Source organism: Colobus angolensis, unplaced genomic scaffold, assembly GCF_000951035.1.
Source record: "Colobus angolensis palliatus isolate OR3802 unplaced genomic scaffold, Cang.pa_1.0 Scaffold155, whole genome shotgun sequence".
NCBI lineage: Eukaryota > Metazoa > Chordata > Mammalia > Primates > Cercopithecidae > Colobus > Colobus angolensis.
The window spans coordinates 974,878-1,002,429 of record NW_012114655.1 but is presented as its reverse complement, the minus strand read 5'-3'; the positions used below and the strand labels follow the sequence as shown (position 1 = coordinate 1,002,429).

At 37.3% G+C, this 27,552-nt stretch overlaps 1 protein-coding gene across 2 annotated transcripts in view; it reads right to left on the bottom strand.

Moving 5' to 3' along the window:
* Positions 1-1,752: 1,752 nt before the first annotated feature.
* Positions 1,753-27,552, bottom strand: part of ANKRD12 (ankyrin repeat domain 12) — a 141,154-nt gene continuing 115,354 nt past the window's right edge. For both annotated transcript variants that reach the window (XM_011936602.1, XM_011936601.1), the window contains 5 exons: positions 20,445-25,156; positions 15,683-15,781; positions 9,542-9,685; positions 5,891-5,986; positions 1,753-4,594 (listed from right to left, as the gene is read on the bottom strand). In XM_011936602.1, the coding sequence (XP_011791992.1) occupies positions 4,409-4,594; positions 5,891-5,986; positions 9,542-9,685; positions 15,683-15,781; positions 20,445-25,156 (5,237 nt within the window). In that variant the 3' untranslated portion in view covers positions 1,753-4,408. The remainder of the gene's footprint in view (positions 4,595-5,890; positions 5,987-9,541; positions 9,686-15,682; positions 15,782-20,444; positions 25,157-27,552) is intronic.

The following is a 27,552-nucleotide window of genomic DNA, read 5'->3' as shown; positions in this document are numbered from 1 at the left end:
CTGGCCTGTAATATACTTTTTTAAAAAAAGGTGAGAAAAAAACATGGCTACCTAAAAGCTTCGTATCTAGTTTAACTAGTCACGTATGTGGATATGGAATCCAATTTTTAAGAAATGCAATTAAAAGCTCATCAATAGAATAAATCAACGTACTTTATGTATTTGTTCACTTCTCTGAGTAACTAACGGACCTAATAAAACTGAATCCCCATGCAAGCAGACTGCATTCATCTTTAGGTTAAAAATTTTAGGCTGGGTGGCACAGTGTCTCATGCCTGTAATCCCAGGACTTTGGGAGGCCAGGGTGGGAGGATCACTTGAGCCCAAGTTTGAAACCAGCCGTGATTGTGCCACTGCACTCCACCCTAGATGACAGAGTAAGACCCTGTCTCAGAAAAAAAAAAAAAAAATTATTTTTTATTTTTGGAGATGGAGTCTCACTGTTGTCCAGGCTGGAGTGCAGTGGCACAATCACGGCTCACTGTAACCTCCACCTTCCAAGTTCAAGCAGTTCTCCTGCCTCACCTCCCAACTAGCTAGGACTACAGGAAGGCACCATCATGCCTGCTAAGTTTTGTATTTTTAGTTGAGAAAGGGTTTCACCATGTTGACCTATTTTGTGAGGATGCCATCCATGTACAGAAAAACTATTATTTGCAATTATTATATAGGATTTAACCACTGGGAAAACCCAACTTTTTTTTAGTTTTGCTATTTTTATGCTAATACTTAATTTGTTTAAAGCCATTTTGATTAATGGAATTGTTTAAATTTAATTTGCCTCAGTTTCTTCTATGAATTCTGCCTTTACTGACTGGAAATACTTTGGGTGACTATTTCTGTGGAGGCTTAACAGAAAACTCCATCTTAGGTACAAAGACGACTCCCAAGAAGCCACTTGAAGAAGGATGAATTACAAGATATTGTAACCACTAAACTCACACAAGCTTTTCCATTACTAGCTAACAATTTTGCCCTAAATATTTAAAAATAATTTTTACAAATGGTGAAAATGCTTCCTTTAAACTTAAAAAGAGGACTATTTCATTGAGTTTTACAGAGTCAATTTCTTCTATATAAAAATTCGGGTTTTTATGTTTTAAGATATCAGAGACAGTAATTTCCTTTTTGGAAATGTACTTAGGTCTGCACTCAATTTCTAGAATAACTGTCTAATTGTTAAGTCCCATTCAAATGAGCTTCATGGGGCCTTTGATATGTTTCCAGTTAAGAAGTTTGTAGCATGTCTAACTAATACAGGCAATCCTGTTTTACTGTGCTTTACTTTATTGTGCTTTGTACATATTGGCGCTTTTTACAAATTGAAGGTTTGTAGCAACCCTGCTTCAAGCTGTCCATTGGTGCTCTTTTTCCAACAGTATGTGTTCACTTTGTTACCATTTTTTAGCAACATTTTTAAACTTATGTACATATTTTTAGACATAATGCTATTACACACTTAATAGACTATAGTATAAACAAAACTTTTATATGCACTGGGAAACCAAAAAATTCCTCGACTCGCTTTGTCGTGGTATTTGCTTTACTGTGATGGTCTGGAACCTAAAGTATATCTGAGGTATGCCTGTACTTAAAAATTCACTTGTGAGACTTCTCATTATTAAATAGATTTGAACTTGAAAGGCTAATTCTTCAAAGGCTGTTTCTTTTCCCAGGATGAGTATTTCTGCAATTTTGCTAGCTGCCCAAGTAAAGTTAAGTAAAAAACAGTTAGCACACATTTCACTCTTATTTTTTCTATAAAAATATAACTCTTTATTAAATAACATGCACAAATATCAACTAGTCATTAAACAGATATTTAGAACAAATTGTAAAGAAATACAAATCCTTAGGTACAATTTAGTATCTTGTTCATGATATTTGAAGAGTTTAAAAAGAATCACTGATTAAACTAACCATCCTTTATTTTTCTTTCTGAATTCAAACCCTTTTCAGGCATATACTCCATTCCAAATTTTTTTCTAGCATTTCAGAGCTTCAGAATCTCTTTAATACCAAAAGCCCTTAACTACTTATTTGATTATACATTTCCAATGAGAAGGCATTAACTTTTCTTTTAAGCTATCATTAGCTTTGAGTCTCTTTACAAAGGAAATTTGTAGAAGCACAATCATGGCAGAGAGGCTCCAGCTTTTTGAGGTACCATTGAAGAAAGTGAGAACTGTGGTTAAGACTAAAAAGCTGGGATGACTAAAATTCACCAGATTCTTTCTTGCTCGCTTTTATCTTCTAAAAGGTTGTTCTGTTTGGTCCAACAGTGCTATTTCCCAGACCTCTGGTTGAACCATCAGAACAAAATGCCCTATAAACTTACCCCTCTCTGATATTCTATAACTTCAAAGTTCAATTATCTGGTTTTTGATTTTTATGATTTGCCACAGTATCCCATCAAATTTCCTTTTTAGGCAAAAGTATAAAACAAACTTTGCAGTAAGTTTTCATATTAAAAAGTATTGCTTTTATAAATTAGCTTTTAATGTTCCCAGGCTTAATAAACTTAACTTCAACAGAACCAGTGCTTCGAAATCTACCCTGCCTTTCTGGCCCAATTTATCCAATAAAAAAGGCCAAAATCTCTCACCTAAATTTCTAAATAAAACTACATCCAACCTTTATAATAAAGTCCTTGCACTGTGTATTTTTTTTTTTACATGTGCTGCATTATTGCGCATGCCAAGTACAGTAAGAATTAAAATATAAATTGACGTAAAAATTCAAAAATCCCTAAGCTTAATATGTACCTTTGCACTCAAAAACATTTCCATTCTCTCCCATTAGCTGGAATTTCCAACTTCCACTAGATCACTTCATTCCTCACATATTTGCTTCACTTTTCTCTATTGGAACAGAAACATTCAGTATAATTCAAGAAAGTACTGTGGAAAGTTTTGCAAATTTTACCTCATATACTTATGATAAATTGTACACTAACCTAATTTCCTTTCAAAAATGTCTAACAAGTTCAGCAGCAGATTTCAGACCTGAAATATTCCTGAATATTTAATTTACATCATGTTATAGGAGAAACTGGATTTTTTTCTAAGTATATTGCTAATTTATTATAAAACAGCATACCAAGTTTTATTTCAATTATGAAATTTTGCAAATCATGTTTTGCATCTTGATACAAGGAAAAAAATACAACATATTAACCTGTTTTTCATAAACATTTCAGAGACTGACTGGAATATTCCTATATTTCTTTTACTTATTTTGACTACCAAATATCTTTTGATTTGCATACTTGGTTTTTATTTTAAAAGTGCAAAGGCTATTAAGCTTAAAACATTAAGCAATGTAAAAAAGTTTTACAATGATTTAACATGACCAATAAAATTTATTAAACATATTTACATATATTCACAGATTCTTTCATAGTTGAATATTAAAATAGACATTTACAATTTCAGAATTTTCATTCAAAGGCATTTATTTTTCTCCTGGGGAAACAGGCTCTACTGTGAGATGAAAAAAGAGCTAAGTTTCTTTGTATGACTAAGGCTAAATAATATGTCCACACAGTAAGTCACAGGTCTACTAGAGGAGACTAGTATGAAACGCCTTACACTACCGCAGGCATCAATTATGGAGAGTTAAATTATAGGAAGCATGCAATACAACTAAGCCACATCTTTGCAGTTATGGTGATGAAAACAAGCTAACTGAAACACATGCATGCCGTATTTAAAAGTTTTCTACCTGTACACACTACTACTACACTCCATACAAACCACAACTTTGGTCCAATAAAACATGAGACAAAACAGTTTTACAGGTATTTCTTTGTACATGTTGTGACTACCAATCCCTTTGTATACAGTTTGACCATTAATTACAAGATTTACATCTGCACAATATGTATAAAATAAGTTATTAAAAAGGAAGACAATATTAAAACTTTCAAAAAGAAAACTGTACAATTAATTTACAGATAATAAACTGAAGAAATTTTGTGCCAAGTTTTTCTCCCACATTAGAAATTATTTGGTAGGAACTGAACCTCTTAGTTTATTGATTTTTTTTTTAAATAAAACCTGAAAGAGATTTGAATACTAGTGGTTATTACTCAGAGTGCTAACAACTTCCAGCGCTGTTAGCAGATTCTCAACTTTTTAAATATCTACCAGTCGTGCCAACATGCTCTAATGCAATAGTTACCTTTCCCAATATAAATAATAGTTTTCTATTAGAAACTGTGTTTGGATCTAAGATCCAAAATAATTCTCATTTTTTATAAAATGACAGTGTTTACTACATAACCAACTATAATCGAACTTTACTAACAATTGTAAAGGCATGAGTATTTTTGTCAAAAGGCAGTATTCCACAGTATAATGCTTGGGCATCACCAGGTTAGGACAAGACCATCAGGAAGTACTGACTGCTATATAGGAGTCAATTCAAAGTCGTCGTTAACATCAACAAGGGGAACATAAAACTCCTGGATTTCATAAATGCTGATAGATTTATAGGTAGCAGGATCAAGTTCCTGGAGTTTGAGCTGCCATTCTAATCTCTGGACAGCATTTAAAGCTGCAGCTTCATGTTGTTGCCTCATTAAAAGACAGGTCTATTTAAAAGAAGAGAAGAGTTACTTGATTATTCTGTTAATTTTGCTTTGTTTAAAAATTAATCTCATCCAGTTTCTTTAGGGACTAAGATGGACACATCAGGAGCATAAAAAGCATTTGAATTACAAGTCCATTTCTTTCTTTTGTTTTTTTTGGAGACAGAGTCTCGCTCTGTCTCCCAGGCTGGAGTGCAGTGGTGAGCTCTTGGGCTCACTGCAACCTCCGCCTCCTGGGTTCAAGCGATTCTCCTGCTTCAGCCTCTCAAGTAGGTGAGACTATAGGCATGTGCCACTATTCCCAGCTAACTTTTGTTTTTGTTAGAGATGGAGTTTCACCATGTTGGCCGGGCTGGTTTTGAACTCCTGACCTCAGGTGATCTGCCCATGTGGGCCTTCCAAAGTGCTGGGATTACAAGTGCAAACCGCCACACCCGGCCTACAAGTCCGTTTCTGTTTCATCCTGTTTGTACACATATACCAAGTATTGGTGGGTCTGCAACTTCATTTTCATCTTATACAGCAGGGGTCCCCAACCCCCGGGCCATGAACTGGTACCAATCCATGGCCTGTTAGGAACTGGGCCACACTGCAAGAGGTGAGTGGCAGCGAGCAAGCATTACCACTTGAGCTCAGCCTCCTGTTAGATCAGCAGCGGCATTAGATTCTCATAGGAGCTCAAACCCTATTGTGAACTGCACATGCGAGGGTTCTAGGTTGCATGCTCCTTATGAGAATCTAATGCCTGATGATCTGAGGTGCAAGTTTCATCCCCAAACAATCCTCCCAGCCCAACCCATGGAAAAAATGTCTTCCACCAAACTGGTCCCTGTTGCTAGAAAGGTTGGGACTCCTGTTACAGATCTTAATTTGAAAATATTATTTCAAATGATGAGATTTCAAATTATCAAAAGAAACATGAAAATCTAGGGGGAAAAGACTTCAGAAATGATTCAAAATCTCAAATAAAATAATTTATAGATTTGAAAATTATATTCCTTTTCTTACCATTCTCCTGTTCTTTTATATGTTCAAACTATAACCAGACAGGTACACTGGATAGTAAGCATGAAGACCCACACTGGAAATGGAATCTTCTGTGGTAATTTCCTCTTTCATACTACAGCTAGTCCTTAAAATGGACTTGTGGTCTTTATCTTTCCAACTGTGACCCAGTGTGAGGATTCATGACTAACCAGTATTTCCCCTCCTAATTATTTCTCCCTAATACAGCTGTAGAGCTTTTATTTTTTAAGAAGGGGGAAACATTCATTCAAACTGACTTCTAAACATACATACCTTTAATTTGTCAAATTTATCATCCACATCTTGTAACCAAGACATGAATTGTCTTGCATTAAAGCGATCCCTCACAGAAGTTTTACTGTCATCAGACTAAAAGAGAAAAGTTGAATATTATAAAATACAATAAACCACTTTAAAATCTATATGCCATTATAGTATTTTTATGGGATATGCCCCTTTCTTAGTAATGATGAAAATATATTTATATCAAAATAATAAATATATAAATTGAATACTGTTGAAGTTTGGTAAAACTTTTATTTCCACATTGTGTAGACAGATTGGTTATTAGAAATCTTGGGATGGTAGGTTTAATTATTAACTAAAATAGATTCCTATTGCTCTAAGTCAAAGATGTTTCGCAAAAAGGCATGTTAAGTACTGTGCCTATGACATTATTACTGTATAATCAATTACAGATTTAATTTTAATGTTACTGTTTACTATCTGTAGGGACAAAAAGTATCTAGTTGGGAGAGAGCTGCCTTTGAGGTCAAAATTTCTTCCAGGACCAATATCTGGGGTGCTCATGAAGAAATTCTTTATCAACACTTAAGAATACCAGTTTTGGAATTAACAGACTATATTCAAATTTCAGTTCTGTATCTTACTATGTAATCTTGAACTAATTATACAGTTTGATTCTTCTACTCTGTAAAATGTGATAACAGTACCTCTCTTCAGCTTGTTCTGAGAATGCGAAGTGTCTATAAAGCCCTCATCGTAACGCTTAGGTACACAGGAAGCACTCAATGCGGCACTCACTCCCTCTACTACTACCACTACCAATGCTGTCAGTCACTTCCAGGCAGCAGGTAGCCCCACACTCACAATTTTTGTTTTTTGAGACAGTCTTGCTCTGTTGCCCAGGCTGGAGTGCAATGGCGTGATCTTGACTCACTGCAATCTCCACCTCCCAGGTTCAGGCGATTCTCCTGCCTCAGCCTCCCAGGTAGCTGGGATTACAGGCATCCGCCACCACGCCTGGCTAATTTTTGTATTTTTAGTAGAGACGTGGTTTCACCATATGGGCCAGGCTGGTCTCGAGCTCCTGACCTTGTGATCTGCCTACCTTGGCCTCCCAAAGTGCTGGGATTACAGGTGTAAGCCACTGTGCCTGGCCACCACTCACATTTTTAGCAGTTATAATTTCTGCCTTGGTCTCCAAGTTAGATGTTTTGACTATTTAAAATGTATATTGTTGGCTCTTTTAAATATTACAGCTTTATTTATTTATTTTTCTTTACCACATTTCAGGTGCTCAAACAAGTTTATTTTGAAAAGGAAGAAATGATAAGAGAGTAGACTAATGGATGATCCAAGCCCCTACCCAAAGAAAAGTAGACTTTCTTCCCTTTAGTTCCTTCCAAGGCTATTCCCATAGGAAATACCCACGCTACCTGAGATCTTCTACTGTAAAGCCAGCTGTAAAACGGTAGATAACAGTTCCGTATTTAAGGAAGTCACCAAAAATGCAGAAATGTTTTTAGCCTAAGTTTCTGTCTGTCAAGAGAATACACCTCACATTTTGGTATCTCCTCAAGCTAAATTTCTTACCCCGTCAGACAGGTAATGTGTGCACGATGCAACAAGGTTTGAGAGAGGCCTGTCTCACGCAGTGTGAAAACCCAATCAGGCTTATGATCCACAGAAGGATCTCAGCAAGCTTAATTTAATCTAAAGTCAGGTGGTCTGGATCACTAAGCAAATCTGGGGCAGGGTAAAATGAATTACTCAAATTCTCAAAATCCCTTTATAACTGAAAATTTGTACTCTTCCAGGAAAATGCATTTATTTTTAAAATTGTCTTTTTAAACTATATGATACTGGGCATTCCTCAACTTTGCTGTATTTGATTACCAACATGTTTTCATCTATTTTAAATCTTATCAGAAATTCCTTAATGTTTTTGTCTAACAGTTAGTTTCCCACCTCAATTTCCAGGTCTGCTATGAATTTCTTTTTAATGAATTTAATTAATTACTTTATTTTTAAGAAACAGGGTGTCGCTCTGTCACCCAGGCTGGAGTGCAGTGGCGCAATCACACCTCACTGCAGGCTCGAACTCCTTGGCTTAATCCATCCTCCTATCTTAGCCACCAGGGGTAGCTGGGGCCACAGGCATGCACCACCGTGCCAGGCTTTTAAATTTTTGCATCTTTTGTCATTTCAATGAGTTTTGGGAGAAAGAAGAAATCAACAGGTATGTATGTTTACTCAACCATTCTGAGCTAGAAATCTTCAAGAGACTTTTCATTGTAGCTTGATTATAAAGCTCAATTTATATTGCTCTAAAATTCATTTCATTACTCTATGCCTGCTCAAAACTTGAAAAGACCTCAAGATACCACTGTTTAGTCCAGCCTGTAAGAACATGGTTAAACTGTTAATTGCAGTTATTAAAAACTATCCATTCTTCCCTTTAAACATCTTTAAATATGAAAGTTATAGAAAGTCCCTCAGTGGCCTCTCAGTGCCTATTTCTTTAATCACACAGTTCTTCCTGAAGAGATCCAATTATTCATGTTAATAGCGTCCTCAGATATCTCTGAACACTTTCATTTGAAATAAAAGTTGGTGCCTTCAAGTGTTTTTTTTTTTTTTTTTGAGACAGGGTCTTACTCTGTTGCCCAGGCTTGACTGCAGTAGTGCAATCTAGCTCACTGCAGCCTTGACGTCCCAGGCTCAACCGATCCTCCTACCTCAGCCTCCTTGGTAGCTGGGACTACAGGTGTGCCCCACCACACCCGGTTAATTTTTATATCTTTTTGTACAGATGGGGTTTCACCATGTTTCCCAGGCTGGTCTTGAACTCCTGAGCTCAAGTGTTTGCCCACTTTGGCCTCCCAAAGTGCTGGGATGACAGGCATGAGACACCACGCCCATCCGGTGCCTTAAGTTTGAAACCTACCTATCTAGTTCAATCTTGATTTTTTTATAGATGAGAAAAATAAAGCTCAGAAGAGTCTAAAAATATTTTTCTGTGATATACCTTATTATCCTTTGTATTACTAGCTTATTTCCTTAACACAGCATTTCCTAGTCTGTTTTCAGGTGATAATCCTTCACTGTTTATTATAAAAATTTTAATCATTAAATTCTTTCTTTTCTGGTTTATGAGCCATAAAAGAATTCTGAAAACTAGTATGACTGGTTCTGAATTCATATAATTTATATGCAGCAGTAAACTTTATTGAAGGTATTTCTCCAGTCTTCCACAATTCATGTATTCCACCAACATCCAACGTTAAACCAGAAGATTCACTGTTTTTAGGGCTGTCACAACCTAGAGGTACCATCTAGCTGCACTATTTTTCAGTGTACAATAGCTTTCTAGCTGCCTGAAGGTCAGAACTAAAGGTATAAACACTCACTTTAGAAAAAATTACATGTACCTATAAGGGCACTATCCTAAACGTACAGGTGTTTTGTGATCATCTGTTTTTATAACAGAAACCTAATGTTTACAGTGCTTTAGAAAATGGAGGACCAGTTGATCTAGAAGTACTCTGGCTTGAAAGAGTTTTTCTTCTTTGACCTTAATGATTGTTGAATTCAAGTTCTTTCCATGGAAATAGATTCTAAAAACAGCCAAGTTGCATTTTTTCAGAGCATTCCTTCTAAATGTATCAACAAACATTTTACCTGAGAGTCCAATGGTACATTGTATACTTCGGCATCCAGCAAAACAGTACAAGCACTAAATGGCAGTGTTTGATTTGCCAATGTTCTTGCAGCTCTGTAATGAACTCGTAAAACTTCTTGTTCGTTGGATACAATGAGTTTTTCCTAGTTGAATAGAGAATTAAAAAACATAAATTCTTCAAGTTTTTTTTTTTTTTTTTTTAAAAGAACAATCTTACTCTCTCGCCTAGGCTGGAGTGCAGTGGTGTGATCACAGTTCACTGCAGCCTTGACCTCCTGGGCTCAAGCGATCCTCCCACCTCAGTCTCCCTAGTAGCTGGGACTATCGGGGTGCGTCATCAAGCCCAGCCAATTAAAAATGTATATATATTTTTAGAGACGAAGTCTCACTATGTTGCCCAGACTGGTTTCAAAATGCTGGGCTCAAGTGATCCTCCCACCTCAGCCTCTTAAAGTGCTGAGATGACAGGTGTGAGCCACTGTGCCTGGCCTCTTCTCACTCTGTCACCCAGGCTGGTGTGCAGGCATGATCATAACTCACTGTAATCTCAAAATCCTGGGCTCAAGCAATCTTTCCACCTCAGCCTTCTGAGTAGCTAGTACTATAGGTGTGGACCACCACACCTGGCTAATTATTAGTTTAAATTTTTTTGTAGAAATAGGGGTCTCACTATGTTGCTCAGGCTGGTCACCATCTCCCGGGCTCAAGTGATTCTTGTCTCTCAGCCTCCCAAAGTGCTGGGATTACAGGTGTGACCCACATACCTGGCCTGCATATTTTAAGTGATTTTATCTTATTTCAAAAACAATTTGTTAGGCCAGGCACAGTGGCAAGACCACATCTCTACAAACAAACACACACACAGACACACACACACAAGCTAAAGAATCCAAATTTCAGAGTAGTCTTCTCTTCACACTAGGCTTAAGAAATTTGAGAACTCCCAGTGTTGCAAAAGTAGAAATACATTTTCTCTCTCCAAAACTAGCAGTTTCTCTATTTTAAAATTATTTTTCAAAGTATGGTGGTATAAAATAGTGGCTTTTAGTGTACTGACTAAGATGTTCCACCATCACCAGAACATTTCCATCACTCCAAAAAGAAACCTGCTACCCATCAGCAGTCATTCCTTATTCCCTGCACCCTCTTCCTCTATGCTCCTAGTAACCACCAACCTAACTTTTGTCTCTATGAATTACCTATCTTGAACATTTAATATACATGGAATCACACAACATGCAAATATGTGGTCTTTCATGATTGACATCTTTCATTTGGCATAATGATTTCAAGGTTCATCCATGTTGTAGCATGCATCAGTACTTTATCCCATTTTATGGCTGAAAAATATATTCTACTGCATGGATATACCACATTTTATTTATTCATCAGTTGATAGACATTTGGGCTTGAAGGGTGGCAGAAAATGCTACCCCAAAATATGCCTCCTTGGCATAAGGATTATTTTGAGCTAAAGGCAATTTGAAGTCAGCAGGCTCAAGAGTGCTCTGACCTCCCCTTTCTACCCGAAAGCCAGAGATAAAACTCCCACGGGAAAGATGCTCTCCTGAAACCAGGAGGAAAGAAACATTCTTATGACCAGTGACAGGGAGTCAAGGCCAAGAGAATTCTGTACAAACAGACCTTGTTAAAATAACTTTCATCTTCCTTTAGCCTTCCAGTGGATTTTAGTGACTTTTCCACAGCCGCCTTTCTTTCTTCAACCTAGCAGAAAATCACTCAGGTTTTTTTTTTTTTTTTGAGACGGAGTCTCGCTCTGTCGCCCAGGCTGGAGTGCAGTGGCCAGATCTCAGCTCGCTGCAAGCTCCGCCCCCCGGGTTTACGCCATTCTCCTGCCTCAGCCTCCCGAGTAGCTGGGACTACAGGCGCCTGCCACCTCGCCCGGCTACTTTTTTTGTTTTTTTTTTTTAGTAGAGACGGGGTTTCACCGTATTAGCCAGGATGGTCTTGATCTCCTGACCTCGTGATCCGCCCGTCTCGGCCTCCCAAAGTGCTGGGATTACAGGCTTGAGCCACCGCGCCCGGCCAATCACTCAGGTTTTGCCACTTCTTTGGCTCCCATGTGACATAAACCTCACATGAAATAAATCTGCACATTTTTCTCCTGTCTATCTGTGTCAGATGAAGAAAGATAAAAATCACTTAAAACATGCTGGCCAGGCACGGTGGCTTCCGCCTGTAATCTCAATGCTTTGGGAGGCTGAGGTGCCCTTAAGGCCCAGCTGGAGGTTAACTTTTGCCTCCCCTACAGGCTGTTTACACTTTGAGGCTAATATAAAAAATGCTGCTATAAACGTCCACACTCAAATTTTTGTTTGGATGCATGTTTTCATTTCTCTTGGATAAACAAGTAGGAGTGGAACTGTCAGGTCATCTGGTGACTCTGTTCAACTTGTGGAGGAACCATCAAACTGTGCCACAGTAGCTGTGTCATTTCACATTCCTATCAGCAATGGGAGGGTTCTAATTTCTTCACATCCTCACCAGCACTTGTTACATCTGTCTTTTCGATTACAGCCATTCTACTGGGTGTGAAGTGGTATGCCTTTGTGTTGGCAGCTTTTTTATACTGAATATTTTTATAGAAATAAACATACTGTATGATGACGTGAACTACTTGTAAACCTGACACACACAATAAAATCCTGCCTGAATGTATTCAGTGGGGACCAAAACTAATTATGTAATATGCAGAGTCACTCTACCCCAAGGTTCATAAAATGATCTAGGCAATCTTCTGCGTTTAGAAAATTGAGAATTCCTGGGGTCCAGCTGCAGATCCCAACCCATTCCAATCTTGGCTACAGATTGTGCCATCTGGTCCTAACTACATTCTTTGGCCTAAATATCAATGGGGATAACCCTGGGACCTGTGGCTAGCTAGAACTTCATGGAGAGGTAAAGTGACTCCAGGAACTCGCCAGTTTCGTAACAGATATCATTTTATTGGCCCTGTCTGAAAGGCTGGGCTGGGAGAATACAAAGAATGTGCCTTGTCTTCTCCTCCCCACCATGTTTCCCATTCTCTCCTCAACTCCAAGGAACTTTGGTCTTCTCCTGATGGAGAAAACAGGCCACAATATATCCAAATATGTATTATTGCAGAGTTTTAATGTTTTCATAAATTCACGAAAAAAACAAACATGGTCCTAATTAACTTAATTCTTGTATGACAAATGATATTCAAAGAGGCAGGCCTAACACTTCTGATTTATTAAGTACAATTTCAAGTGCAACTTGAAGTAATACATATCCAAAACCTTGACGCAAAAGAAAAAACAGCTACATGTGTCTTCCTAAAAAGCTGGTTGTAGTACTGTAGAGATTAAGAGCAATAACCAAAAATCCCTCAAAAGCAAACACCATGTGAGAAATACATTTTCTTTTTTTTGAGACGGAGTCCCACTCTGTCGTCCAGACTGGAATGCAATGGCGCGATCTCAGCTCACTGCAACCTGTGCCTCCCGGTTCAAGTGATTCTCCTGCCTCCCGGTTCAAGTGATACTCTCCTCAGTCTCCAGAGTAGCTGGGACTACAGGTGCCCACACCACGCCTGGCTAATTTTTGCATTTTTAGTAGAGATGCGATTTCACCAGGCTGAAATCAAGTTGGCCAGGCTGGTCTCGAACTCCTGACCTCAGGTGATCCACCTGCCCCGGCCTCCCAAAGTGCTGGGATAACAGGCATGAGCCACCGCGCCCGGCCAAGAAATACATCTTCTAAAGTCAGAGCCTCTCCCTCCTAAAATAATTGAGATGTTATTTTATTATAAATGTTGCTTAACTGACAATCTAAATAGCATACTTTCGATCAGCATTCTTAATTTTGTGTTTTTAAATCCCTAGAGCAGAGCCTCTCAGTGTCCTCTAAGGACAGGTTATGGGTGTGCCAATGTATTGCTTCCTCTTAGTTTCCTGGGTGATAGAGTGTGGCATGGGGAAGTTCTGAGGGAATGGGCCTGTAAACTTGGTTTGTTCATTTAGTATAGCATTCAAATGTTACCATTTTCTGTGGGGAAAATGACCCTTGAACAGCGTAGCTCTTAACTTGAGGTCCTCAAACCCTCAAGAAACCTGAGGATAAAATGGGGGTAGGGTAGCCTGTGAACTTGGATTGGAAAAAATTGTATCTTTATTTTCACTAGCCTCCAACTGGCATTTCTTTCAATCATAAATATGTCTAAAAACCACAGTAGAATCAGAGTATCTGCAGCTTTGTCATTCACAGAAATCACAAATATTTCTAAATTATTAATGTATTATAGATGTACTGATATCCTCCCAAATTTTTATTCTTCTTCAAAATTCCAGCAGTGGCTGGTCACGATGGCTCATGCCTATAATCCCAGCACTTTGGGAGGCTAAGGCAGGAGGATCACTTGAGCCCAGGAGTTTCAGACCAGCCTGGGTAACATAGTGGGACCCCATCTCTATAAATTTTTTTTTTTTTTTTTTTTTTTAAGAGACGGAGTCTCACGCTCTGTCGCCCAGGCTGGAGTACAGTGGCATGATCTTGGCTCACTGCAACCTCTGCCTCAAGGGTTCACACCATTCTCTTGCCTCAGTCTCCCGAGTAGCTGGGACTACAGGTGCCCGCCACCATGCCAGGCTAATTTTTTTATTTTTAGTACAGATGGGGTTTCACCGTGTTAGCCAGGATGATCCCAAAGTGCTGGGATTGCAGGCATCAGCCACCACGCCTGGCAAAAAATTTTTTTTAAAAATTAGCTGGGTGTGGTGGTGCATGCTTGTAGTCCCAGCTATTTGGGAGGCTGAGGCAAAAGGATGGTTTGAGCCTGGAAGGTTAAGGCTGCAGTGAGCCATGATGATCACACCACTGCCAACCTGGGTGACAGTGAGACTGTCTCAAAAAACAGAACAAAACAAAATCCCTGCAGTTATGAGATTTGCTGCTACATGACACCTAACTGCAGTTCTGTGTAGAGATACTTGTATGACATAGCTGGCCAAGATCAAGCAATTTTGTAGCTAGTAGTTACTGGGCCACCACACGGTGAAGTGTTTTGTTCTCACATCAGTTAGACATTTAAAGTTGCCCTCGAGTATTCCGCAATTCTAAATTGTTTATTGGTCAAATACATGGAAGATGTTATCATTCTGTTATGTGTTAAAGTTCTACAAATTGCACAATTCAAGTAAGAATTCTTAACTGTAAGGTGGCAAGACTTTCTGTAACCTGGACAGGTACACAGATGAATATATACCAGGTGACTTCAAACGTCTGATAGTTGAAATAGCTATTGATGTATGTTATATTACCTAACTTCTTATTGCTGACAAATTGCGCATTGTCAATGGGTCGTGCAGTGTTGTAAATTCTGTATTGTGCTTTTTTTATTTGTTGCCTCTCTTTGTAATCCTATGAATTTTTTTTATTTGAAAACATCCTGAGAAGGGCTCCACATTTCCCAGACTGTTACAGAAGCCCACAGTAGGAAAAAAGTTAAGAACCTGTGCCAAGAAAATTGATCGTGTATGAATCAAAGAAATTATATACAAATTTTGTTTGCATATGAGTATGTATATATTTTTGTGAAGAAGGATCATAGTTTACACCACATTTTCAGAGGTCCTCAACCCTCACCCAAAATTAAGAACATACTATATTTTGTAAATCCAAGTAAAATGACTTATAATTTCTATAAATACTCTGATAAAGGTTTTTCTTCCTGTAATTTCAAGCCAAGACTAACCACTGGAAGGCCGATACTAAGGCAGACCTACGTGGACAAATAAGCATAGCCTTTATAAGTATTTTGCCCTTTTGCCCCGAAATAGCTGGAACCAAGCAACGATTCTAAAACTTGGAAATTCAAATATTCCACTAGGAATCTACTGTTATAATTTTACAAATTCAACAAATAACAAGATAGAGACTTACATATTAAAAATATATTCAACATAAATTATAATATGGGAGCAGCAATCCTAAAATAGGCTTAAAATTTTTCCATCTAATTAAGCACAAGATAAAACCAAACCATTTCTGAAAATGGTTCTAAATTTTAAAAATCCACTAATAAAAAATTATTGGCCATTTTAATGTATTGGTAAAAACCAGTTGTTTTTAGCGTAAGTACAAATTTAAACATTTCTTACCCTTTCAATACTGTGTTGCAAACGTAGTTTCATCCTTACAACTTCTTGTTGCCGAAAAAGCTCTTTAAGCGGATCTGACAGTGAAGGTGGTGGTGTAATCTAATTAAAAAGACATATATAGTTTAAAATATTAGGTTTTATTTACAATAATGGGCTATTCTTTTAAAATTATACCCTTTTAGTGCATAAAAAAATCAAATTCCGATGTCCTGTGAATTAAATAATACAGCACTAATTATAGAACTGGTTGTTACTTCTGTTTGAAACATTGAGCACAGTTTAGATGTTTTGATTCTAAGGCCACAACAAATTTCAAACAGCAAATTAGAAGGACTACCAGACACATTTTAGATCATCAGTGTCAGCTCACAGACAAGGAGGGAAGGAGGGAGGAGTTGCAAAACCAGAAAAGCTGGTATAAACATGGAGGAAACACTCCTAAAGATTAAAGCAGTTCAATTGTATCTATATAGTGAGCTCTGTCTGCAGACATAATACAATATCAAACACTAAAGTCCTGAGTGTTACATTTAATTCTTTTATAAAAGCAGATGAAATGGTCTAACGAATTTTTTTTCAAACTTTATTACATGTAATATCCCACATGACTTTGTCTATTCATACTCCAAAAAGCTTTTGGTGCATCTCTAATTTGATATTGTGGTGAACTGTGTTTTCTGGTAGATACTGGAGGTTAAGGAAGCTGATTCAATCTATGCATGTAACTCCACTGTTAAAGTAAGATACACTGGCCAGGCACGGTGGTTCACACCTGTAATCCCAGCACTTTGGGAGGCTGAGGTGGGTGGATCATGAGGTTAGGAGTTCAAGACCAGCCTGATTAAATGGTGAAGTCCTGTCTCTACTAAAAATACAAAAATTAGCCAGGTGTGGTGGTGCATGCCTGTAATCCCAGCTTCTCAGGAGGCTGAGGCAGGAGAATCGCTTGAACTCAGGAGGCAGAGGTTGCAGTGAGTTGAGATCATGCCACTGCATTCGCATGCTAGCCTGGGTGACAGAGCAAGATTCTGTCTCAAAAACACACACAAAAAAAGAGACATCTTGGCTGGGCATGGTGGCTCTCACCTGTAATCCCATCACTTTGGGAGGCTGAAGTAGGACTGCTTGAGACCAGGAGTTTGACACCAGCCTGGGCAACATATTGAGACCCATCAATATGGGGTCTCAACATGTGGTGGCGTCCGCCTGTAGCCTCAGCAACTCAGGAAGCTGAGATGGGAGGACTGCTTGAGTCCAGGAGTTTGAGGCTGCAGTACACTATGACTGTACCACTGCACTCCAGCCTGGGCAACACACCGAAGCCCTGCCTCGTAAGTTTAAAAACAAAACAAAACAAAACAAAAGACATCCAAGAGATGGCAAAAAACATCTGTGATCCCTAAATACTCTTTTTCTACCCCTTGGAGAATTTGTATTTTCCCCCTCTTATTGTTGCTTATAATTACTGCTAGCACATTAGGGCAAAGGAAGATACCTCAGTATGTTTTGGCAAGTTATAACACTTCTGGTTTAACAGTCAATTCTATATGAAAGTGGGACAACCAGGTATTTTGCACTTCTTGATGTAGTGCCACAGGAATCATAATGTAACACCATATATGAAAAGCTCGACAAAAATCACACCTGGCTCTACAGACTCTATGATCAGCAGAGACTGAAAATATGTTAAATACAACCACAAAGACTCAATCAGTTGAATCACAATGTGGAAAATTCTACAGGACAAATAACTTACTGGAACTGATCATTTCTCAGGCCTCTAATAGAAGTACTCCATTTTTTTGATTTCTGCATCCTGTGAACTGCTTTAAATTTAGCATGAGTTACAGGTAGTTTGGTGCTGTTTTAGTATTAGAAAACCATATAGGCCTCTAGTTATTTCAAGGAATGTAGAGGACGGATTATCTACTGTCTGATACTGAAGTGCCAGAGAAAGCTTCCTCAAGAGGGTAAATGCCTGACCTGCATCTTATAGAAAGTGCGGGAGTTAAACAGTTAGTGAAATGAGTCGTGGGAAGAAAGGAAAAGGAGGGAGAGAGGTAATTCCCAGAAGAGAGGATGGCATGCAAAAACAAACAGAATGGTATCTGCAGACAACGCCAGGTTGGTGCAAAAGGAATTGGGTTTTCCCATTACTCTCGTCATCCTCATTTCACACCATTTTGTCAAATTTGATCTTCTAAGAACTTAAGATCGCAGAAGAGATCAGCGGGGGCAAAGTAATGCAGGCTGCAGTCTATGCTGTAAATGTGCTTTGCTTAAAGTATGTTCCACAGAAGATTGGGCCCACAATATCTCTTACAATTCTTTACAATCTTACAATTTTGTAAAGATCTACAAAAATGCTTCCAAGAACAAGTTTGGAAAACACTGTATACTTGTATAAATGTACCCACTTAGAAAACTCCCAATACATCAAAGTTTCTGGTAAGTTCTGCAGTGAACCTACTTTTAGATTAAAAGTGCTTCCCAAACTTACTTGACCATGAAAGCCTCCCCCATTTGCACAGGTTTTTAAATAACATACTGTGGAAGAGGTATTATACAGAACATGTTAGGGTTAAGTAACAGAGAACCATGAAAGGTCTGACAGCTTGCTGCTGTGTGTGAACAGACACTATGGGGACAACACTGTAGGCAACGAATTGAGGAAGCAGATTACTACTGTGTTGGTGTGAGATGGAGGAGGGAGTGAAGGAAATAGGTTCGAAAAATACTGGTGACTGGCCCAATAAACATAAACAAGAGGGAACACCTCAGAAAGACTTGAGGCTTAGTGTGAGAACTGGAGGGTGGTGAGAGAGGCCACAGGAGGGGACAGGAGAGGAGAAAGAGAAGCAGGTTATTGGGTAAGTTCAGCTCAGTGCTGACTTACTGAGTTTCTGAAGCTTATAGACATTCAGGTGGAGCTATGCAGTTACAAAAAAGAAGTCAAGGAGAGAGATCTGGGCAGGATATTTAAATGTGGGAATCATTAACGTAGATCACATATAGCAGAAAGGGAAAATCACCAAAGAGATACGGAGGTTCTCTGAGGAAGCTTTCCCTCTGCTGTTTTCCTCCTCTACCTTTTAAGTAAATCATGCTTGGAGATTTTGTCTTTCAATATCCGGGTCCCAGGAGTCTTGACAATACTCCCTTGACAGCTTCTCATGGATTCACTTTCCTTTTATCATCCACTCTTGGAACCCCTTCAAGATTTCTGTAGTGTGTAATCAGTGGCCACAGCAGAGACTAGATTGTAACAAATCTTGTTTTCCTCCCTGTTCGTTTGATTTTGGGGATTTGACCTGCAGTTTTACACCCCTTGATTTCTTCTGGAAAAATGGCAGCATTCTGGTTAAATTATGATTAAAGTACTGGAAGGATAAACAAACTGACTCTGGGTATGTTTTACCACATTTGTTTCATTTTTCATTTTTATTTTTGTAGACATCTTGTTGGTCTTGAACTCCTGGCCTCAAGTGGTCTTTCCACCTTGGCTTCCTAACGTATTGGGATTACAGTTATTGTCATCAGGCCTGGCCTCCACTTTACAATTTCTAATGGGTTCTATAATTGGATTACATAAATGTGAGGAAAGATTACTTTCATAAAATGGCAATTAGTTGGCTGGGAGGAAACAAATGGATAAAGCCATATTGGAAAGTAAGAAAAAGAATGTAGTGCCCACAAGATTTTTGTTATTCTGGTCTTTATTATTTTTCTAACTAAATTTTAAGTAAACGAGTTTCAGTCCAGTAAACTCAAACACACAGCATTTTATGTACAAGTCTGGAGTTCATATATTAGCTTGAATAAATACGACCCTTACAGTGATTTGCAGCTGTATAAAACAACGGTAACCACCTTAAATCTATAGTGTTTAAAAGTTTTAATGGGCTTTGGTATATACTATTTCAACCTGCTCTGAAGCAGGGTAGACAGTTATTCTTGTTTTACAGATGTGAAAACTAAGGATCAGAGATGGGAAATGAATTATTTAAGATCACAGTGGGTCTGTAGCAAAATCCAGACTGCAGTAATATACGCGAACTGGAAATCTACAGTGCTTTCTACTATATTGTGCTGTGTTTTGCTACTTTAGTCATTCTCATTAAAAAATGAAAATTAAAAAAAAGTCCCACTACATCCAGGAATATTTCTCACCTCTGCTTATAGTCCCTTTTAGAACAATATTTGATACAGCTAAACTTCTAATATAACTAGATATATCCCAAGAATTGTTTCAAGGAAGTCAAACTTGAATTACATCACCTTTGCAAGGGTAAGAAAAGGTGACAGTACGAATATAACAAACACATTTAGGTGTCTACAATACATATGCAGACTCTATATAGTCTATGTGTATAAATCCCTGGGTAAATTTATAGAATAAATGTATACATATATAAAGTCAACAGACTGATTTAAGGCACCAATCTAATATGGTTCATCTGAAATGATTTTTACTGAAATCATTTGTACAAAGTTCTAATTTAAATTTGTTTTTTATAGTTGTACCTATATTTCAAGGCTATGTCACTATGTATTTTTTCGGCTAAAATTTCTTACTCTTTAAGGGAAAATAAAGTTGGGGAATGAAAGAAGAACGTTACTAGCTTTATATTTCTTGACTCATTAACAGACGGTTTTGCTGAAAGAATCTATCTACTAGAAAACTTCAAATTACCTATGTGGCTAGCGTTATACTTCTATTGGGCAGTCTTACAGGTGTATAGGAAGGGATGATGTTACTTACTGTGGGAATACAAATCTTGCTTAAGGGGTTTCCATCCAGGAGATAGGATCCGTTAAATGTTACATATTCATCATAATACTGAGGTGCTTGAGGAATCACACTACATAATAATTTGCGTTTTTCTTCTATTTTTTTCCTTATGTGCAAGTACTCAAAATATGGATTTGCTCTCTCTGAACTGTATGGCTGAATCTCATCTAGTTTCAGAGAATCTACAATGGCTGCCAGAGATTGCTGAGTTTTCTCTTTTGCTTGTAGTAAAGAGGGACTCACTTGCACAGGCTGAGGTACACGTGACACTTTCCTTTTCCGTGGATGGTGAATTTGTGGATCGTCATCTTCAGTTAATCTTATTCTTCCTCTAGGAGATGAGGATTCACTGTCTTTTTCTGATAATAGTGTACAGCTAGCAAGAATCTGTTTGCTTTGATTTGCCATTGTATTTGCTTTGTTTCTAGTCATTCTTTGAGGAATTTGGTTTTCAGTTTTATCATCTTCGGCATTTTCTTCTAATTCTGCTTTAACTAACTGACCATATTTCTGCATTTCTGGTTGAGCTGACTGTTGTGAATGGTTTTCCAGACTTGATAAAATGCTTTGTTGAGATTCTTCATCTTCTATGGAAAGCAAACACTTTTCACTTTCAGGACAATGTTTTGGATCTTGTTCATTTAGGTTTCCTTTTGGCATCCCTGCATTCATTTCACATAAATCAGAATCACACCTATTCAAATGAGTTAAAACCAAACTCTCCAGTTTATTTTCTTTTTCATGTGAAATGACCTGAGTATCAGTTGTGCTATTCTCAACTTCATGGCCACTGGAAGACTTGTAAGTTAGTTTGCTAAATGCATAATGTGTATTTAGCTGGGGAGAGGCATCATTTCCATTCAAGTCCTTTTCTGATGGTAACACAGGTAAAGTATAAGCCTTCTCAAAGTTTGGTGATGCTTCTTGAATACTGCTGTCAGAGTACACCGGGACAAAGGCATCTGTTTTTTGAACATCTCCCAGGACAAAAGTATTTTCTGTATCTTTTGTAGATTCATTATCAGTATCTAAAACAGAACTACTAATCTGAACTGCATTTTTTTGCTGTAAAATACCTGGCTCTTGATTGGCAACATATGACAAAGACACATGTTTAGAAATCGATTCAGCATCTGAAAGTGATTGGCTGGGGAAAGAGCAAGGCTGCTGTGAAGGCATAAAGGATGCTGGATCCTGAGCGCAAGCGTTTCCTGGCAGTTCAGTCTGGGGCAGGGATAAAAAATCAGCATTTTCTTTCAATATTTTATTTTCAGAATTACAAAAACTCTGAAGAGAGGATTCTTGATCGGGTATGTTAGAATTTGGGCAGATAAAGTCTCTGGTGCTTAATGTCTCTAGTCTATCAACAGGCATCTCCCATGACTTATTCTGGATCACACCAACCTGACTAGATTGCTCTAAATGCACTGGAGTGTCCATTACAGTGCCCACTGGGGCAGTATTCTTGATGACATTTCTATCAGCTGAAACATATTTGCTGTTTGAAGCTCCAGTTGGAGAAACTGTAAAACCGGAATGTATGTTAGACACATTTGAAAGGTCTCTTTCAGGCACATTTGAGAATACCTCAGGTTTGGGAGAAGGACTAGTATCTCTTGGCACAGTTAATAAGCTACCTTGATTGCTCTCTTCTGATATTGTCTGGAATTGTTTTGTATGTTCACAAATGACAGAAGGCATGCTACATCTTCGAACTTCTACAGTAGGTCTCCCCTCGCTTATAATTAGTTTAACATCTTCTACAGAAGATGACCTAAGATGGGATGTTGAAAGTCTGTTTGCATACGGTGGTTTAATCCGCTCTGGCAAGTCAGCCAGGCTGTCTAATTCCCTTTCATGCAGGGCAGGAGATTTGGCAATTGACAAAAAAGGTGACTGGGAAAAGGACATTTGGGATTCTGAACTCTCTAACATAAAGTCAGAGTCATACTCAACTGGAGGCCTTGGGGTTGTCACTGTAGTATGGCAGGAATCTTCTGAACTAGCAACAGAAATCAAGGATACAGATCTGGAGCTGAGACCCGGCTTTTCATTTTCTGATCTAGGAGACCTGTTTAAGCTATTATCTGAAACAAAAGATGACTTCCCTAAAGTCATTACATTTTTGGTGTCAACAGATTGTGATCTGTTACTCACAGCATCTTTAGGTTGTTTCTCCTTGGTATATGCATCAGTCAATTCTGAACTCTTTGACCTAGTAAGTTCCTTATTTTTGGATTCAGTTGGTGTATGCTTTGTTTTTTCTTTATCTTTTATTTTAAGTTCTAAACAGTTACGGTTTCTCAACCGTTCCTTTTCTTTTTGCTTAATTTTTTCCTTATGTTTTTTGTGCCACTGTTCTATTTCTAGGTCTTTAAGGCTTAGCATCCGTTCAAAACTTGTCTGCATTAAATCATCATTCACTAACCTCTTTTCTTTAGGCCGGGTATCTTTTGACGCTGGTGATGACTTAGGTTTAGGTTTATCTGCTTCAGATTTTAGTTTGAGTAAGCTATTTAGTTGAATTTTATCTTTATGTTTGTCTCGTTCTTTGTATCTATCTATATCTTTCTTATCTTTTTCTTTTCCATCTGGAGTTTTCAAAGGTTCATCTTTTGTTTTTTCTTTAAGGGACAAGGGTTTTTCATGTTGTGCTTTATTACTGTCTACTATACTTGATTTTTTTTCTTCCTGTATGTGTTTGTAGTTAGTTATATTTATACTTTCTTTATCTCTACATTTTTCCTTTTTATCTAGTTCCCTGTCTTTTTCTTTATTTTTGCCTTTTTCTGATTTAGTATACTCACTACTATCTGTTTGTTTATTTTTTTTCTCCATCAAGTGCTTTTCTTTGCTTTCCGCTAGATGCCTCTCTTTTTCAGGCTTTTCTTTGTCATGTTTCCTATCCAACTTTTCTCTACTTTTCTCTCTGTCATCAGTTTTTTTAATAGCAGCAGTATTTTTGCTCTTCTCACCTTCTTTATGGCATTTTTCTGTGTGATGCGAATATAGCTTGTCCTTTTCTTTTATTTTATCAACACATTCACTAAGATCTAATTTGTCTTTTTCTGACTTATGCTCATGTTTTACCTTCCTTTCTTTTTCAAAGTTTTTTCTTTCCATCTTCTCAATGTCCTTTTCTTTAGTTTGAGATCGCTTCTCAGGTTTTTCTTTGCTTTCCTTTATATGCTTTTCTTGTTTTTCAATGTCTATTTCCTTTTCCACTAAATGAAGCCCCATGGATTCCTCAATGGCACTCATACCCAAAGTAAATTCTGAGTCTTTATCTGTGGGTATGTTTTCTCTCTCTTCTTTTAGATCTTTTATTTTTTCCTCCCTGAAAGATTTCTCGCTTTCCTTTTTAATCTTGTCTCGTTCCTCTTTAAAGTTCCTCTCTTTTGAGACATGCTTTTCCTTGGTTGATTTATCTTCTTTGATGTTTTTTTCCAATTTTGATTTTTTTTCTAATGTTAAGGATTCATGTTCCATATTTAAAAAGAGATCTTCAGTTTCATCACTTTTAAAAAAATTCTCTTTCCAAAATTCTCTATCAAATTCCACACTCCTCTGTAGTTCTTTGGCATTATCCTTATTTTTGTATTTTTCCTTTTCACCTTCGATTTCTTTTTTATGCTTTTCTTTTTCCCTCTCTTTATGCTTCAATTTATGTTTTTTTAATGTTTTACCTTCTTTATCCATTTTTTTCAGTGTGCAATCTGAATTTTCAAATGTTGGACTATGATCTTCATCCTTTATTTTGACATTTGATTTTTCACCAAATTCTAAGTGGAAATCTTTCTGATGTTTGCTTTTTTCTTTATGCTTACAGGATTTTACACTTGAACTTTCTGGCAAGAATTCAGATTCCGTATTATCATACCGAACAAGATCAGGCTGTAATGACATTTCGGAACTTCCTGGTGATAAACATGTTTTAGTATGTTCTTGTTTTAGTGGTGTTGACTGTTTTTCACTTAATCCACAAGAATGTTTGGGAGATTTACCAGTCGAAATATGAAATAAATGTAATGAAGTATCATCTTTTGGGCTAAAAGATTTCCTAAAGTTCCCCTCCTCTCTGGTCTTTTCTGAACAATCTAGTCCAGTATTTACTGTCAAGTTTGTTATTCTTGTATTTTCTTTTCCTTCCTTTTCTTGCTTTAGCTCTTGGTTCTCTTTATTTTTATTCTGATTTTTCAATTTTCTTTTAACTTTGCCTTTCTGTTTGTGTTCACCTGAAACTACATATTCCTTTTTGGTCTGTATATCAGAATTTGATGTTTCAGGGATGACAGAACATGAAGTAGAAATCTTTTTATTCTGAAGAGCTTCTTCATCAGAACTTTCAGTACTTGAATATAAGACCCTAGATGGCTTTTGTTTTTTACTTTTAAATGATTTAGGATAGAAAGCTTTCTCCTGTTTTGCAAATAAATGAGTTTTTTCTGCTTCAGGTTCATTTTCTTTTCGTTGTTCTTTCCTAAGAATATGCCTATCATCAATCATCTTATTAATTTCTTCATCATCATCATCTTTGAACTCATACTCATCAAGGGCAGATGGAAGAGGTGCTTTACTGGGAAGTATCTGTTTACTTTCACAGATGAGAGAGTCTTTCTCTGTTTCAGAGTCAATATTTTCATCAACACTAGAAGGATTTACAGATTGAGCCTCTTCGGAATCTAGAATAAAAAAAGAAAATGTGGTGTTGGTCAATACACAACTGTCAGAAAAATATATATATATATATTTTTTTTCTGAGAAAAAAATATAGCCTATACAATAAACATTTCAAATTCATAATCACTTCAGATTTATATGGAAATAATGTAATAGCAATATGTAAGAACTCTGATAGTGTTGTAGAACAGTTTTTCTAGAGAATATGCTTTATGATGAGGCTCCTTTTGACACTTCTAAAAGCACAGTGTATGTTAAAATCACAATATATAGTATAAAAATATAGTCCTGCAGTCAACATAGAAGCACATATCTCTTTTATATACTGATTTCCTTTCTTTTGGGTGTTTACTCAGGAGTGGAATTGCTGAATCATACGGTAGCTCTATTTGCAGTTTTTTGAGGAACTTTCAAACTGTTCTCCAAACAGTGGCTGCTTCCCACCAACAGTGTACAAGGGTTCCCCTTTCTCCACATTTATGCCAGCATTCATTACTGACTACCTTCTGGATAAAAGCCATTTCAAATGGAATGAGAGGAAATTAGTATACGGAAGAGATAACTGCACTCCTATGTTTACTGCAACACTATTCACAATAGCCAAGATATGGAATCAATCTAAGTGTACATCAACAGATGAATGGATAAAGAAAATGTGGTTCATATACACAGTGGAATATTACTCAGCCACAGAAAAGAATGAAATTCTATCATTTGCCACAACATGGATGGAACTGGAGGACAGTACTTTAAGTGAAATAAGTCATGCACACTAAGACAAATATAGCATGTTCTCACTCGTATGTGGGAGTGAAAAATTAAACTCATAGAAATAGAATGACAGCTGTCAAAGACTGGGAAGGGTTGTGGAAAGGGGGAGATGAGAGAGCGTTAATGGGTACAAAAATATAGTTAGATAGAACAAATTAGATCTAGTGTTCAGTAGCACAATAGGGCAACTATAGTTAATTATTTATTCCCTATTTCACCATAACTAAGAGAGGAATTAGAATGTCCCATCACAAATAAATGATAAATGCTTGAGGTAAACCAATTACCTTGATTTTTACACACTGTATACTTGTAGCAAAATATCACATGTACCCCACAAATTACATACAACTATTATGTATCTATAAAAATTTAAAAAATAACCAAAAACATACATATTTATATATACATTTATATACATACCCATTTTTATATATAACCCCGGGGTCTTAAGGGGAAACATTTGCTAGTAAAATGTGTAAATTCTGCACATATGCACTTTTTTAGGAGAGAGAATATTTAACTCGAATAAGATCCTTTAATCCAAAACTGACTAAAAAACACTAACTTAAAGGGTTTAATTACATAAACATCACAAATTGTTTTATGTGTTTCAGAGTATTGTTTGTATTTTTGGTAGAAATGGAGTTTCACAAATTGCTCAGGCTGGTCTTGAACTCCTGAGCTCAAGTGATCCACTCGCCTTGGCCTCCCAAAGTGCTGGGAATACAGGCATGAGCCACTGCACCCATCACTCAGCCCTGTAAATTCTCTTAAGGGAGTTAAACATAAACTGAGAGATCCATGGTTTGTCATTTGTGTTCCTGATTCATCAACTTGAAGCAATGCATTTCAATTCAGATATGCCTTTTTTCTAAAGATTTTTTTAAAAGATGCCTACTTTTTTTTAAAAGGAAAGAACGTAAATTCTAACATAAATAAGTTATCCTGACACTAATGTCCATGATGAAAGCCGAGACATTTCTACAGCTGAATGACCCTCACATGGCTCTGGATCCTGTGCCACACATGCCCATCAGACTCATCTCTCTGAACACTGGTTTCTCAGTGCCATCTGCAACGACCCTGTGTTGCTCAACCAGAGGCTGGCCAGCCTGTGGGCCTCAGCAAAGACCACTACACCTCCATGATGCCATTTCACTTGCAGACCATTTCCCTTTCTTTGCCTGAGCAGTCCCCAATTTTTAAATTTACTCTAATCACTCAAGAACATAGATCAGCCTGGTCCTGGACTCTAGTGGGGCAGTAACTCCTCAAAAAAAAGTTTGTTCTGCCTTTTTTAGTAGATGACTGCTATGGTGAGAAAATCACCTAAAATCTCCAAACCCTCAAGTTCCTTTAAGTAAAAAATGGCTATGTTTATCATTACACTAGTTATTTTCCATTTTTCCAATTTTTAAAGTCTCTGCTACCTATAACTAAATTTACACCTGTATTTAATAAAACATTTTATACAATTATTTCTAACAAAACGCTCTTTAAATATTTTTAATGTTGATCATCTCAATTTATTCTCAACAATTTTATTTGGCAAACTAGGAAAGAAAGTGAGAAATAGGTTAAGCAACTGTTAAAACATTTTATTAAAATTTTTATTAAGACATTT